Source organism: Chanodichthys erythropterus, chromosome 8 (genome assembly GCF_024489055.1).
Source record: "Chanodichthys erythropterus isolate Z2021 chromosome 8, ASM2448905v1, whole genome shotgun sequence".
Taxonomy (NCBI): Eukaryota; Metazoa; Chordata; class Actinopteri; order Cypriniformes; family Xenocyprididae; genus Chanodichthys; species Chanodichthys erythropterus.
This window is the reverse complement of record NC_090228.1, coordinates 36,313,869-36,328,977: the sequence shown is the minus strand read 5'-3', so window position 1 is coordinate 36,328,977 and position 15,109 is coordinate 36,313,869. Positions and strand designations below refer to the sequence as shown.

Here is a 15,109-nt window from a genome sequence, read left to right as displayed (position 1 = left end):
TTCACCACAGTTCTACGCACATCTAGAAGATATCCAGATGGAAATGAAATTGCCAACCAAGTGCCTACAGCAAGATGTGCAATGCAGAGCCTTTTTCTATGTTTCTATGTTGCTGACCACAACCTTTTTGCTACACTGACAGCAAGCCAGCAGACACAACTGGTTGTTGAAAAGATTAATTTTAAGTAACTGAAATAAGGCCACAAAATATATCAAACATTTGTCCACAAGTCTTTTGGGTACTGCATCTTGTAGACTTGAATGGTTTTCAAAAAATGATGTGAAAATCACCATGCCCACTCATTCACGTAAAATAATGTATTGATTATTTTAAGACACTTTGTTTAGAAAGGCCAAATGTGAGTAGGCATGAATGATCATGAATAATAATGTGGTTCACACCTGAGGAGACAATGACCCTCTCTAATGTAACAGAGAGAACTACAAGAAAGAATATGAGGAAAGAAGAATTTTTTGTTTGTAGTTTATTTACAATATAGTTAACAATATAATTCAAATATAAATGAGGGTCAAAGGCACATTTTAATACTCATACCTGTAAATATTGCTGCCAAACAGCAGTCAAGAAATTAACAGATCTTAACCCTCAGAAACACCAGCCGACTTCAGTAACGTCAAGGTCACAGCTTGTATGGGGACTTGTGAAAGCATGTCTCAACAGGTAGAAGTATACTATAAAAGTCAATAGACAATAAAAGGTCCAACATATGAGCAATACTTTTAGCTGTGTTGCTATGTGTCATGAGTAAGCATTTAAGCAGGCAAAACTGTCTAGAGCAAATGAGAGCATCTTGCTTTTAATAAATCAATCTAATGTATCTGCACCGGGAGAATTCTTTGAATTGTTCATGCCACAACTATTTGAGGCTGTTCACACCAAATTAAATGTTATCAACTGGAACATTCGTCTTTCTCAATGAGTGCTTGTTCATTGTCGTTCATTAGAGTGGTTTTGGGAATTCATGGCAAACAAGTGGAAACTATCCTAGTTACTGGCTCCATGTTCACCTTAATGCAGAAACAGCTTTGGGAAGTGTTGGTTAAACCAGGTGAACAAATGAAGGAGCATTTCAACAGGACTTTCTTGCTAGCTGATGGGAAGGTGCAAACCTCAGAAGGCAGAGTCCCTATAACTTATGATGGTGGTGTCGGACCTTTCCCCCTTATATTAGGCCTGGATTTTTTAAGTCAAACTGGAATATAATTGCATGTGGGAAAACAGTTATGAACTATGAATCAATGGACAGATGACTTTGTTCCCATTTCTCCGCCAGCCACTAGGGATAAAATTATGAAGCCAGCAAGAGGAAGGGGTTGTCAATGTGTATATGGCTTTGCCTCGAGTCTGACGTTCTTGAGCCATTAACTGGGGTGGAGTCACCACTTAAAGTTAATTTGCTACAGAAGTATCCTCAGGTAATACAACATCTCTTGCATGCTTGGCCTTCTCTCTGTTCAAAAATGTTGGGGAGGACAAACCTCTCTACCCACCAGATCATGACCAGACACAACGTGCTTTTGAAGTGTCCATGATTAATGTATAATAACTTACCAATAAGTTACTAATGCAATGTCAGTACCACAACAATGCCATTAGATTGAAATTAATTTGACAAGAGGACAATGAATGCTAAAGTCGTAAAGGTTAAACACATTATAAATGGTAGAAATATATTGCTGAAATCAGATTACAAAGACTGTGAACTATGTAGTACTCAATTGAGTTAGACCGTTAAACAGTTTGTCACCATTTTTGTGCTCAGGATTTTTTGGGCGGGCCCGAAATCATGGCTTTGTCGATGCACTGGAGCCCCTCCCCTAACACTATAATAACTAGAGCATATTAGCAGCTAGCTATGCCTTCATCCCGTAAATGCTTATTACCTGGTTGTGATAATTTCCAAAACAGCTGAGGATAAGCACCAACAACCGCCTCTGCAGTGAATATTTTACACTGGATAGTTTTATAACTTTTCACAAGTTTTTCACTGATAATCTGTTGTTACTGGTGAATGTGGCCGAACCTGTCCCAGCCTTCATCCTCCCGTCCCACTGACATCTGGTTCCATCGTCTGCAGTACGTCCCTACCAATGGCGGCAGCTTTACAGTGAGTGGGCATAGTTTCTGCACTGACAATGGACACACCCCCAGCATTTGAGAGTAGAAAATATTGCTTATTTTTTCAAGATTTTGATAACTTTTTTTATTCACTTAGCATTTTTTTGTATCATTCAAATTTGGCTGGGTGGATAATAACACATTTTTCTGTGGTGTGACAAACTCAGAACACATATTTAATAGTGCTTTACACAGACTTTAATCTGTTATCAACTAAAGAGTGTTACCTGCTTTCACCATGGCATTTTAAATCATGTTGTGTTGATTATCATTATTTATAGCAAATTTTAGTATACAGTATTTACATGCCTGTTTCTAAAACCAGCATGCTGGCAGCACGTTTATGAATACTTCAGTTAATTATTGTCTTTTATGGTTTTATTATCTTATGAAAGAGCCAGCTTTGCCACCCCTCCTAACCAGCTGAGCTCAACCTGCTTCCTGATTCTCGTTTATTCTGGGAAACAGTATAAGCAGTTACTCTTTTGACATCTTACTGTATATCGGCTCATCTCAGAAGAGTGAACTCAACAACAGAGTACAGTAAACCAACTGAAGAGAAGATTTTTCCCCACGGTAAAACAACAATTTTTTTTACTTAGACTGACTATCTGACTATCTTTATACAGATGCCTATATCTGTGTTATGTCTGTAATTTTTTTTTTTACTAATGAATGGATTTCCTTTATTTGGTAATCATCTATAATGGTTGGTAGTGCACTTTTGTAAGTGTTTTTGAAAAAGAGCATCTGATAAATGGCATAAATATAAATAATATATAGACCAATTTAAGCGTGCTGTTTGCCTATTCTGTTTTCAAGGTCTAACTATAATTGATGACAATAATTTAAACAATGGTAATAACTACTGTATACATAACTGCATTTATAAGTGTTTCAACAACATGAAGACCATGTTTTATAATAAATATAAAATATTTGATAAACTGAAAAGTTTGTTTACATAGAAAATCTATTTATAATCATGTCTAGTCTTGATTTACTTTGATTTTGCGCAGGTCAGTTTCAGATTCAGAACCAAGAATGTCTCAAACTGTCATACCCATGACCTCTTCGACGCTTGTCATCCAGTTTCAAACACCAACACAAACAACAGCAGCTGGAACTGGGACAAATGCTCCTGTGCCTGTTTATGTACAACAGCCAGCAGGAGTTTCACCTCTTCATGGACTTCAGGCATTTCTGAAAGGCCAACCAAAAGCCCTTGGGGTGAGACATTTTTCATGAACCCAAATAATTGATTTTTATGTGTATATGTTACTGTGAGGTCTGGAAAATACATTAATATAGTTTTTAAGAAAAAGGAGTGGTACACTGTCTCTGTCACAGTCACCCTCAACACTACAGTTCCCAGATGTGGGTTTGGCAGTTTGATATACACTCCGAACCACTGATTCAAAACAAGACTGGTGAAGGTTTTGAAGCTTCATCACTACTACTTAACAGTGGTCGCTATCTTCAGTCTTCTGTCATCCGTCTTTAGCCTCAGTTGTCAATGACCATTAATGATGGTAGAAATGAAGCTTTTCAAAACTTTGAATCAACTGAACCAAATGCTTCTCATAAAGATTCACTGGGCCCTATTTTAACGATCTAAGCGCATGGTCTAAAGCGCATGGAGCAAATGCACTTAGGGTGTGTCCGAATCCACTTTTTCTAGTTTAAGGATGGGAAAAATGGTCGGTGCACCATTGCGCCATTGACTTTAGACCAGGTTTCAGTTGGTCAGTGGTGCAGTCTATTTCAGTTGCATCAAAATAGTAATGCGCAAACAATGCGCCTGAACACACCTTGTTTTCAGACCAGTACGCCAATGGGCATGCAAATGATGTGAAAACAACGTTTAAACGATAACTGCGCCGGGCTGAAACCAGCAAAAGACACATTCGTCGCGCCTGGCACAGCATTGCACCAATTTTATGATAGGGGCCACTGTTTCAAAGCGTTCGAAACGCCATCCGCTGGTGACCTCTGCTGGTTAACAAAAACTTAAGGGCAAATATACATAAAAACACATTTTACAAAGACATTACAATTATCTGATTTAAAGTAAAATCTGTTCAATGAAATTAACTAATTATCCAATAAGATTAAATATCAAGGGTCTATATGTTCTTTTATCAATTTTCAGAACTTGTTTTGTTTGTTTCATGGATGGCTCATTTAAACAGGTCAATAAGAGACTATTAACTACAATTCTAATAAACTTTGGCAGTTTAATACATGCTCCGAAACACTGATTCGAAACAAAAGATTCGTAAAGGTTTCAAAGCTTCATGAAGTAGGCTACTGCTTCAAAGACTGCAAAGACTCAGACTGCTGTTATACTCACCAGTGATTCTCTCCTGAATACCTAAACACCTGAATACCTAAATACTTTTGTTACATTGTTGTCTCCTTCTGTTGCATGACATGTACACATGAACAAAGCATACGATTAAGACTTTTTGCCTTGTGACAATGCAGGAAAGACAGAAATAACATAAGGTTTATCATTTACAGAGTAAAATAGTAAAACTTTATAGTGTATCAATCACAGAGAAGAATGTTTGTTGGAAACTATCGTTTGCTTTATACACAAATTAGTGAATTTATGCAATAAGAGTAATTTTTGTAGTACAATCATAAATCCATAACTACAGCTGTTAAAAATTCATATTACTCATGTTATATTGTTTCTCCAATTTTTATACTGTTTTACTTGCATTATAAATATCTCTCTTGTCCTTCACAGACTGTCCAGATAATGATTGGTCTGTTGACTCTCCTGTTGGGAATCGTGTCTTCACTTCATGCAGATTCCATCTTTGTCTTTAGTGGTATTGTTTACTGGGGATCTCTCTTCGTAAGAAACAATTACATAATTAAGTGTTGTGTCTTTTATAACACGAGTTACATATTCCAGCAGAAGTCTTGATTTGTGTCTTTCTCTCTGCTCTCAGTACATTATTGCAGGCTCACTCTGCATTGCTGCAGAAAACAAACTGAATTCACCCTCCGGTTTGTGTTTGGTATGTACAAAATACTTGGAGGTACCTGAAACCTTTACCCCCCGGTTTCACAGACAAGGCTTAAGCTAGTCTCAGACTAAAATGCATGTTTGATCTGTTTTAACTGAAAGTTACTTGTACTTACATATCTTAAAATATGTCAGTGCCATTGTTTTGTCAAGATGAACACCAGTAATGCTTTTTTTTTCTAGTGAATGTTTATAAAAGCTACTTATATGCACTAAATTAACTAAGGCTTAATCCTGGCTTAGGCTAAACCCTGTCTGTGAAACTGGGCCATTGTGTTTGTACTGATTTCTTCTTCATTTTTTTCCACCATAAAAGTGTATGGGGATCAGTGACTGTAATTCACAGAGAACCAATTTTTCTCAGGAACGTCAATGCTCATTTTTCACAAATTGAACTTTATGTCCAAAACTCAACACCCAATTTTAACTAAAGTTAATATACATCCTATTGTATCCCAATTATATCACTTAATCATCCACACATTAATCATCTATTGGTGCTTGGACGCTGATAATTGATGCTTGTGGGTATATTTTATTTATTTATGTCAAGCAGTGTATTTTTATCACTCTCCATATACCTTTCCATCTATGTTAACAATCTGTGTTCATTTATTAATCTATTTTTGTTGTTGTTTTTCTACATATAGGTGAAAGGTTCTCTGGGAATGAACATTTTCAGTGCTATAACTGCAGGCATTTCCTTTATCATAATTACAATGGATTTGGTTTCAGGGCCATATAACACTTGGTGCAACAATGATTATTATTGTTATGAAATTGAGGCAAAGTATAAGGTATGTCACCAACTTTTATATTCACATATTTATTAATTACAGTAAGATCACTGTGTGGTCAGAACACTTGACAAAAGTCAAGCCATAATCTGCACTCATCTGTCCAGTCTTTTTCCAACATTTTCAGAAGTAGTTTATAGATCTCTTACTATTACTGTTCATTTGCAATGCAATCATTGACATTATGCATCAATTGTAAACTCAATTCAGTATAAATATGTTGTATTACTATATGAACCTCAAGGATGGTCGATTCTGAACTTCGGATTGTACCAGTGTGAGGGCTAATTATTTTGTGCTAATGTTGAATTATCAGACTCTCTACTGGGGAATTAGTGGTGTATCATTGGTATTCGCCTTCCTTGAGTTTATCATCTCCATCTTTCTGTCAGCATTTGCCTGTAAAGCCACCCCCTGTTCTCCACAGGTGAGTGATGCATCAAGTTCCCAAACTTCTTTTGTCAGATGAACCCCTTGTAACGAGGTCAGTAGATGTGGGAAGAAGGAGGCGGGAACCGGCGAACGTTGAACCAAACTTTAATATAAAATAAACAAAGAACAAAACGAAAGTAATGACGTCCGCGAGGGTCTGCCGGCCACACAAACATAATAAAACATAACATAAAGTCCAGGCCTGGTCCTCTCTCGTCCTCCACGGTCGTCGCTCCTCCTTTTATGCTCCCGGAGCTCCTCCGTGAGAGACTCGAGGCCGGTGCGCCTCGCAGGTGATGCTCATTATCACTCGTGTCACCGGCCTCGCGCCGTTCCCTCACGGCTCTCGCCCGCCCTGCTCGTCACACCCCTCATATGCATTTATAATGGAAATGGCTTCTTTAAGGGTGTTCATACTTGGGTTCACGCTTTACAAACAACCAACAAATACCACAATACAAAGTTACAATATAATATAAATATTTCTTAAATTCTACACTATCAAATTTTCAAACCCTCAAGCTTTTACCATGTAAAATTCTTGAGCTTTAAAGCAGAAATAAAGGAGTCAGTCCAGTTTGCATTATTTAGTAAACTGATTTCCACTTCAATAAAACGATTAATGTAACTATTTTAAAGAAAATGCAGCCATCTTGTAATATCACAGCATGTGACGTCACAGGGTTTGTTTGCTCCATTGGACAGTGAAGTAATATAAGCATTTACTTTTTGAACACATGCTTGTTTTGAAATGGAGGAAGACGAACTTAAAAGGATTGTTGAGCCCATAATTGCTCCTATTGCTTATGCATTTGAGCCGATGTGGTGAGGGATCAAACAGAACAACCGTTAAGGATGGAAGAAGCCGTGAATCTGCTGGTTTGGGGTGAAGAGCAGGTCGGAAACACTACCTGGAGTAAGTGTGGATGGTGTACGCTGATACCCACCGTGTCAGAGTCCATCTGCTCTCAGGAGGCTGATCTGGACCATGTATTGTGTGGTGATTTTGACAGTTTGATGTTGGATATTCATCTAAATTATGGTAAAAACCAAAAACATTACTTTTAATAAAGTACATTGGAAAAGTAGTAATTAAAGAGTCATACTAAAAAATAGCAAACACACTTATAAAATCATATAACATCAGACTTGTCTTCTGATGTGGCTTTCCAGTTTCCATCTTTAAATGTTTCTGTCTTTACCTTACCCTGTCAGTCCTCTGCTTCATCTATTTACCTCAGGCAACACAACAAACCTGTGACGTCACACGCTGTGCTATTAAGATGACGGCGCCCTTGCTCCGAAAGCTAGAACAAAACATCCTTTTTTCGTTGAAATGGTTACATTAATCATGTTTGTTATATATTTTTTATTGGAATTCAGTCTAATAAATAAAGTAAACTTGACTGACTGCTTTATTGGAAATGATCTGAATGTAAAGTGAACTTAGCACACATTGCATTATCAAACGTTAAACTTGCAGCACTTGCAGAGATGAAGTTGGTGAAAAGCAGCATTTACTATGAACCGAGCCTTTAAAAATGTGGTATTATAAGCTTCACACATGTACATGATCAGAGTACAGCTTTTCACTCTGAATCATGCAACAACTAATTCAATGTAGTCAGTTTTTCTCTACTTAAAAACGTTGTTCAAATATTTTATTTCAAGACATTTATCAGGGTTTTGTCCTTAAAGCACCCTTTCTTACACATCCTTTATTCCTAAACAATTTTTGAGCTAGTCTGTGCGTCTCTCAACTGTGTTCGGCAGCAACATTTCTACTAATAGCTAAACTCCAAGTTTAACTGCTTCAAAAACAGCAATATTACCATCTACTGAGAAATGTCATGGGGTTTTTCAGTTGTGAGATTATTTTAAGAAGCCCAAATGAAAGCTTAAGGTTTCACACCAGGACATTTCTGTCTTTTGCTTTTTTCTTCTCTATTTAAAGTAAATTGATGTCTATAAACCTGTAATAGTGAAACTGTCTGCCAGTGTCATTGAATATATGTCATTCACAGAAAGAAGGCATAAAACACTTTTTGTGTTTTTTTCCAAAGGTGGTGTTTGTTCCACAAGTTTTACCTCAACAGCCCTGTTGTTTTGGACACAATCATTTCCATAATCTTAACAACTCAGAGGTAAGAGAAGCTTGTAACCCCAGTTTAATTGTTTTGTGGAATATTTTTATAGTACAATTTTACTCAAAGTCCAATGTATTATTTGAATTTAGTGTCAATGTATATGAACTAGAAGTATGTAAAGCACTAAGTAATGGGTGCATTAACTGTTTAATATTATCAATAAGTAATCTGTAAGGAAGATGATCATATAGATTGTTTTTTCTTGCAGATATCTGTGGTCAGCGACAATTCAATGCATCACCTTCCTGCCGAAGTTCCTCCACAATACAGTGAATTTAAAGAATGAATATTAAACAGAGTGGACAGAGTTGAAGTGGAACACATGAGTTTCCCAGTGATTTCCTGTCTCTCTAATGTCATTAAAAAGAGAATATGGAAAATGTTTTTAGGGAAAAAAAATCACTCGATCAGAAAATTACAGATTTTTTAAGTCACAAATGTGTAAACAATAACTATTCAAGAATACTATTTCTACTACTATGCTATTTCATTTTTTGTTCTTTAGTCAAGTTTACTTTATTTTTATTACTGAAATTGGATAGATTGTTTTAAACAACTAATTACTTAAAGGGATAGTTCACCCAAAAATGAAAATTTGATGTTTATCTGCTTACCCCCAGCGCATCCAAGATGTAGGTGACTTTGTTTCTTCAGTAGAACACAAAAGAAGAGTAAATAAAACTTGCATAGACAAGTCCAAATTAAACCCTGCGGCTCTTGATGACACATTGATGTCCTAAGACACGAAACGATTGGGTTGTGTGATAAACCAGTATACTCTGTACAGTATAATCTGTAAGAATAAAGTATACCAAATTTAAAAATGGTATTCATTTCTCTTTTTTGGGTTACCTTTCACCTGTATTTAACCAGACAAGTCACTTAAGAACAAATTCTTATTCACAACAACAGCCTGGCAGGAGAATATCAATCTCCTGGAGGACATACAGACATATATCTCATTAAAACTTCATTAAAACAACAGTAAGGGAACTGTGTGTCATTCACTCTTCAAAATAGCCTTTCTTTTTTCATTTAAATGTAATAGATATAAATATAAATATTTTCCAATCTTAAATTATCTGGGCCGATCAAAGTACACTTGTGCGCTGAGTTGACGCTCGAACCTGAACACGCATGCGACGTGAAGATCTTGTGAACATGCGTTGCATATCAGTATTTTTGTAAGTAAAGTGGTAAATTATGTTATTTTGCAAAAACAAAGCACTCGCATCACTTTATAGAATTAAGGTTAAACCACTGGAGTCACATGAAGTACTTTAATAATGTCTTTACCTTTCTGGACCTTGGAGTGGTGGTTGCATTGTATCTCTATGGAGAGACAGAAACCTCTCAGAATTCTGAAGATGAACGAAGGTCTTACAGGTGTGGAACAACACGAGGATGAGTAATAAATGATAGAATTTTTATTTTTGGGTGAACTAACCCTTCAAGCAAAACGGAGCTGGTGAAGCTGGTCTTGCAGGGTTGAGTGCGAGTAGGCCAGCTGTCTGTAGGCAAGCAGTATTTGGGGACAAGCATTGTTTTTGCTTGCATATTTCTATATTTAATACATTAATGATGCAAATGAAAAACAATAAAAGGTTAACACATATGATTTATTGAATTATATGATAACTTTGTAATTTCTTGTCACTGGTAAACTGGTCAAACGTTTCACAGCATCAAAGGAATTGTCTCCCGTTTCAAAATATCTGTACACAAATCAGTTAAAATCAATTAAAAAGCTTGTGCTCATTGCAAAACAAGAACATTTAAAGATATGAAAACCAAGACAAAAATGCCTAATAAAAGCATAACCATAAGCAGTTTGTTCAATAACAGGTTATGAGAAGAGCTCTTTCAGACAGCTAATATCAAACTTGATAAAAGTTCAAAATGAATAGTTGCAGTTTTAAAGACTTTCATACTCATTTAAGAACTCACATGTCAAAATTTAGCTGTCAGTCACTTGCTGCGTCCGAAACCGCCTACTTCTCTACTATTTAGTAGGGGAAAAGCAGTAGGCGAGCGAATAAGTATGTCCGAAGCAAAAAGAGTAGGCGAAAATTACCTGGGTGATGTAATAATTCTCACGAGATTCGGACATGCGCCTACTTAAAGTGCGTCCGAAACCGCCTACTTACCTACTATATAATAGGGGAAAGCAGTAGGCGAGCGATTAAGTATGTCAGAAACCTCAGTAATCATAAATGAGTAGTCGAGGAGTTCCCGGATGGCCTACTACTTACGCCCAGATTCTGAAGTGTTCCTCGCAGGATACTTTTCTATCCCAGGAGGCCACGGGAGTGGATACGTCATAATCGAACACGGAGGAGAAAAGCGGCGCGGATGCTGTCAAATGTGAGTATTGAAAACCAAAAACACATTTGTTGAGCTACTGTAGAGTAAACTGCTGAATGTGTGAAGATGCTAGAAACTATAGTTGTGATTTTACTGTAAAACACGATTTATTATGTATAGATAATGGGATCTCTAGTAAACACACCTTAATTCTCCAAAGTGGATTTACATATTATAAACCATATACATCTTAAAGATGCTTACTAAATGTTTATTTAACATCTGACATGAACATCTTCTTCAAGTATTATGACTTATGAGTGCTGGATTATGATCTATGAGTGATGTGTGTATGCTGTTATTCACTGTTGTCAACACTGCTTACATTACATGAATGAAAATAATGTAAATAAACAAATCTACAGTAACTACACATACGTTTAATCTATTTTATTTGTCCATTAGTACTGTTAATAAATTAAGGAACATTTGTATTGGATAAGAAGTGAGTTAACACATCATCAACATATGAATGAAGATTTGAGCACATAAATCTCAGAGGAAACTTGAATCTTGTCTGATGTTACAGGGACAGATGATCTTGTGTGTTTATCCGGTGGAGGAATGATGCCATCAAAGGCTTTGAGTGAGGATACTACAGAAATGAATACAAAGTCTATTTAAATCTAAAGTCTAGTTTATTTTAATTATTGGAATTTAAACAGACTTATTACAGCACTTTTCTGGTTCTTCTCTGTGCATTTGCTGCAGAGCTTTTGTGGTGGAGCAGGACCTGCAAGAAAAGCTGACGACAGTATTTGTTAGATAAAAAAAGAGGAAAACCTGAAACAAAATAAAAATATATATAAAGTAAGTAACAAAATATAAAGTAAGATCATTTTGTTATTTCTAATACAGAAATCAAATGACATTGTGCTGCTAAAATGACTGCTTTTGTATTATATTTGTGCATTATTGTAGGATGTGAATGTCCTCAGACTGGTGTGAGCACTGAGGATGGAGAGACACAGCAGATCCTGGGAATGGTCCAGTGTCATGGACGAGACCCTCCATCACTCCTCCTTTCAAGTGACTCGATCAAGGACACACTGGAGGAGACGCTGTAGAGATCGAACCAGCAACCTTCTGCTGACCAGCTCAGTGGTTTAGCCCACCACACCACAAAACTAATGAAGCCATGACAAAAATTAGCAATTGTAAAAATATGAAATGAAATATGTCAAGAAACAGAATGCTGACATGAATTAATTGTAAAATGTTTTAATCTGCTGATGGAGAACACATGAATGTTTGCAGCAGCAGATTGTCCCGCACATCTTCTCCCACTCCTGCTTCAAGGTTGAGGGGTTCAGGGGTCAATCATCATCATCATCATCTTCAGCAGTGAGGAACATGATGATGAAGGTGTTCATCAGCTGCTTCATCAGAATAAAGCTGCAGAATCGGCACAGCTGTGTTGAGATGACAACAGGACTGTAAATACCTGATTGTTAGATCAATACATTTGAATAAAGCTTTGTTTCGTGTGTTGTTGACTTGTATATGCTTTTATTAGTGATTATTACTTTTATTAATTCTTTACTTATTAATTATGCTATTATCAGTAAATGTATATATTTAATTAGCAATGAATTGATGTATTCACATCAGCTGTATTTGTCTAGTGTGTGTTCATGCACAGCTGTCATATAACTAAACATTACATTTTGTTTGTTTTATTAAAGAAGTAAAATGAAAAGTAATTAAGTTTTGGTCAGCATTTATCATCATTATTGTGTGTAAGTGTTGGGGTGTGTTAGAAAAGCAGTTCATTCTGGTGTAATCTTAATTTTAAGTACTTTTTACTAGTTTGAGTATAAAATCAGTCTTCTCCAAAGGCGAGATCTTCGAGCAGCTGCTGATGTCTTCTTTGGCTTCAGACATTGCTAACGCTGAGGAAAACTGCTCTAGGTAGGGTTGAGTTACTGGTGCTGTGAGGTGTTAGTGCACCTGTCACTCATATCTTTATTTTTATTGCAGGATCTACAATTACATACAAGATCAGGGAAAATACCATAGTGTATCTTTAACAATGAACAATAATAATGACAAAAAACAAACAAAAAAAATATGGGTTTGTATACATCATAGTTTGCGATTATATACACCTTTGCTTGTGGATGGACATTTTTGCATATAAAATAAAGAAATTAACAATATATTCACGCGAATATATTGGGTTTTTGTAACAAAAAATAAATCACATTAGTAGCTAAAAATAGAACTTTAAATTAGCCCGAATATATATTTATTGTACCACAATTACAAAATTACTGGCAGCTGTGTCTTCAACAAGACCACAAAATAAGCAAGTTTGATCAAATATTAAGATATTTACAGATAGAAGAATTAAACATGTCACTCATATCTTTTCAGTTGTTGCGCTTGCGATAACGTCGTAGGTCACATGATAACATCAACATGGCGGATTATTCTCGGATCTCATTCATACTCAACGAGATTTGGCTGTTAAGTACCTACTCTTTTAGCGCTCGTTAAGTAAGTACTTAATGAAATTAAGTACCTACTCATTGAGTAGGCGGTTTCGGACGCAGCCAGTGATTCAAAAAATTCATATAGTAAAAGGTATGTCTGAATTGCTGAAAGAGAATTAATTCAATCAAAGTCAATGTCAAGTGCCCATCTAAAGGGATTCAGTAACATTTGTACATGTACCATATGAAAGAAATAAAGCCAAACTGGTTTGTAATTAGTGAATATGGTAATGCTGTTTTCAAAGTTGTTTAATCTGTTTGACCCCATTTTCATCATCTGTCTGTTGTCCTGCTCGTCGCCCTTCGGATCCTCCCGTCTTCCTCACCGCCTACAATTTCTGCAACAAACAAAGACTGCATTACCGTCAGCTAAGTTCACCTGCAATATTCATTGACTGCTATCCTTACCTGCATTGCATTACCAATCTGCTATTTCATGCATTCTTGCAAATAAAACTCTGTTTTGTACTCACCTTGTCTGCCTTCGTTGGTTCATGACATCAGGCTTGATTTCCTGGTTCAGTGGCCGGCTTTATCACCCATCCTAATCACCTGAGCTCCACCTTTCATTCTGGGAAACAGTATCAACAATTATGACAACTTAAGACATAACATTTGCCTTATCTCAGGAGAGTAACCTAAAAACAACAGAGCGAAGTGCAAAAGATGAACTGAAGATTGGATTCTTTGACCTCAGGATTAAGATCTTTAATGTTCCACTAACCTGCTGTGCAGCAGTAATCAGACAGACTCCAGACAATGCCTTCAATATCATCCTTTATCTTTAAGTTCTCAGACCACTCTCAGAGAAAATCGCTAGATAAAGGGAGTACAACAGTTTTTTTATAGAAAAGGAACATGGTAAAGGTGACGTGATTCTTTACGTTATTTTCTTCCAACTCGATTGGTTCCACATTTATAATTCTTTGTATATCCAGATACCAAAAATTTGTCTGGCTCGCCTCTGGGCCTCATCCTTGCTTCAGTTCTGGCTGGGTCCCTGGCCCAAAACTGGCCCACGTGAACAGCTTCAAATAGTTGTGGTGCATCACATCAAAAAAGCCTCCCAGTGCATATATGTTTTGGATGGATTTATGAAACGAGACAATCTCATTCGCTCTAGACGTATGCAACCAAATTATCCATTAGTAATTGAATTGACAGCTCAGTCGGACAGAAAAGCCTTTATGTAAACACCTTAATCGATCTGAATTAAATTTCGATTGGAGTGAAAGGGGTGGTTTATTTCTTTTCTAATCTAATAGAGAGAACATGTAAACACTTGGTCGGATTGAAAACTGAAACTGGAAAGGACTGCACATGTGAGCTCTACTAAAGAGCTGATGATCTGAATCAGGTGTGTTTGATTAAGGAGACATGGAAAACATGCAGTGTTGAGGGGGGCTCCAGGAATGTGCTTGGGAAGCATTGTTGGGGAAATATTCATGAATATAGAAGTAAAAGAAAATGCCACAATGTCTCTTTATTCTCTTATTTATTTATGTAGGATAAACAGATACAGATCAAGGATCAGTAACAAGATACATTTAAAAAGGTATTTTATTGACTTTCTAGATTGGATGGAACTGGATTAAATATTTTGATTTATGACTGGTAATCCCAATATGAATGGAATTACCATCCCAGCCCACCGACTGAACCTGGTTTCTCCCAAGGTTTTTTTTTTTTTTTCC

The 15,109-nt window shown here is 36.5% G+C and overlaps 1 protein-coding gene and 1 long non-coding RNA gene across 5 annotated transcripts; both read left to right on the top strand.

Moving 5' to 3' along the window:
• The first annotated feature begins 2,566 nt into the window (after positions 1 to 2,566).
• Positions 2,567 to 9,417, top strand: LOC137024855 (membrane-spanning 4-domains subfamily A member 4A-like). Of its 4 annotated transcripts, none has more exons than XR_010895772.1 (8): positions 2,567 to 2,716; positions 3,160 to 3,370; positions 4,896 to 5,006; positions 5,104 to 5,172; positions 5,831 to 5,977; positions 6,294 to 6,461; positions 8,473 to 8,553; positions 8,765 to 8,822. XR_010895772.1 is itself a non-coding variant. In XM_067392795.1 (8 exons), the coding sequence occupies exons 2-8, from the start codon at positions 3,185 to 3,187 to the stop codon at positions 8,840 to 8,842; spliced, it is 783 nt and encodes a 260-aa protein (XP_067248896.1). In that variant the 5' UTR covers positions 2,567 to 2,716; positions 3,160 to 3,184; the 3' UTR covers positions 8,843 to 9,408. The 4 variants fall into 4 exon arrangements, 3 of the variants coding, with proteins under 3 accessions (XP_067248896.1, XP_067248898.1, XP_067248897.1); XM_067392795.1 differs by having other exon boundaries at positions 6,294 to 6,404; positions 8,765 to 9,408; XM_067392797.1 differs by having other exon boundaries at positions 2,580 to 2,716; positions 3,165 to 3,370; positions 6,294 to 6,404; positions 8,765 to 9,417.
• A 1,078-nt stretch (positions 9,418 to 10,495) lies between these two features.
• LOC137024865 (uncharacterized) lies at positions 10,496 to 12,521 on the top strand. Its single transcript, XR_010895781.1, has 3 exons — positions 10,496 to 11,506; positions 11,632 to 11,730; positions 11,842 to 12,521. It is a non-coding gene; the product is annotated as an uncharacterized lncRNA (long non-coding RNA).
• Positions 12,522 to 15,109: the final 2,588 nt, after the last annotated feature.

What these genes read in the sequence shown, in the direction of transcription:
- LOC137024855 (XM_067392797.1), top strand. Translation starts at nt 3,185, where the DNA reads ATGTCTCAAACTGTCATACCCATGACCTCTTCGACGCTTGTCATCCAG. An exon ending in TTTACTGGGGATCTCTCTTC is followed by an intron (nt 5,007 to 5,103) that starts GTAAGAAACAAT and finishes CTCTGCTCTCAG; the next exon opens with TACATTATTGCAGGCTCACT. An exon ending in AAATTGAGGCAAAGTATAAG is followed by an intron (nt 5,978 to 6,293) that starts GTATGTCACCAA and finishes TTGAATTATCAG; the next exon opens with ACTCTCTACTGGGGAATTAG.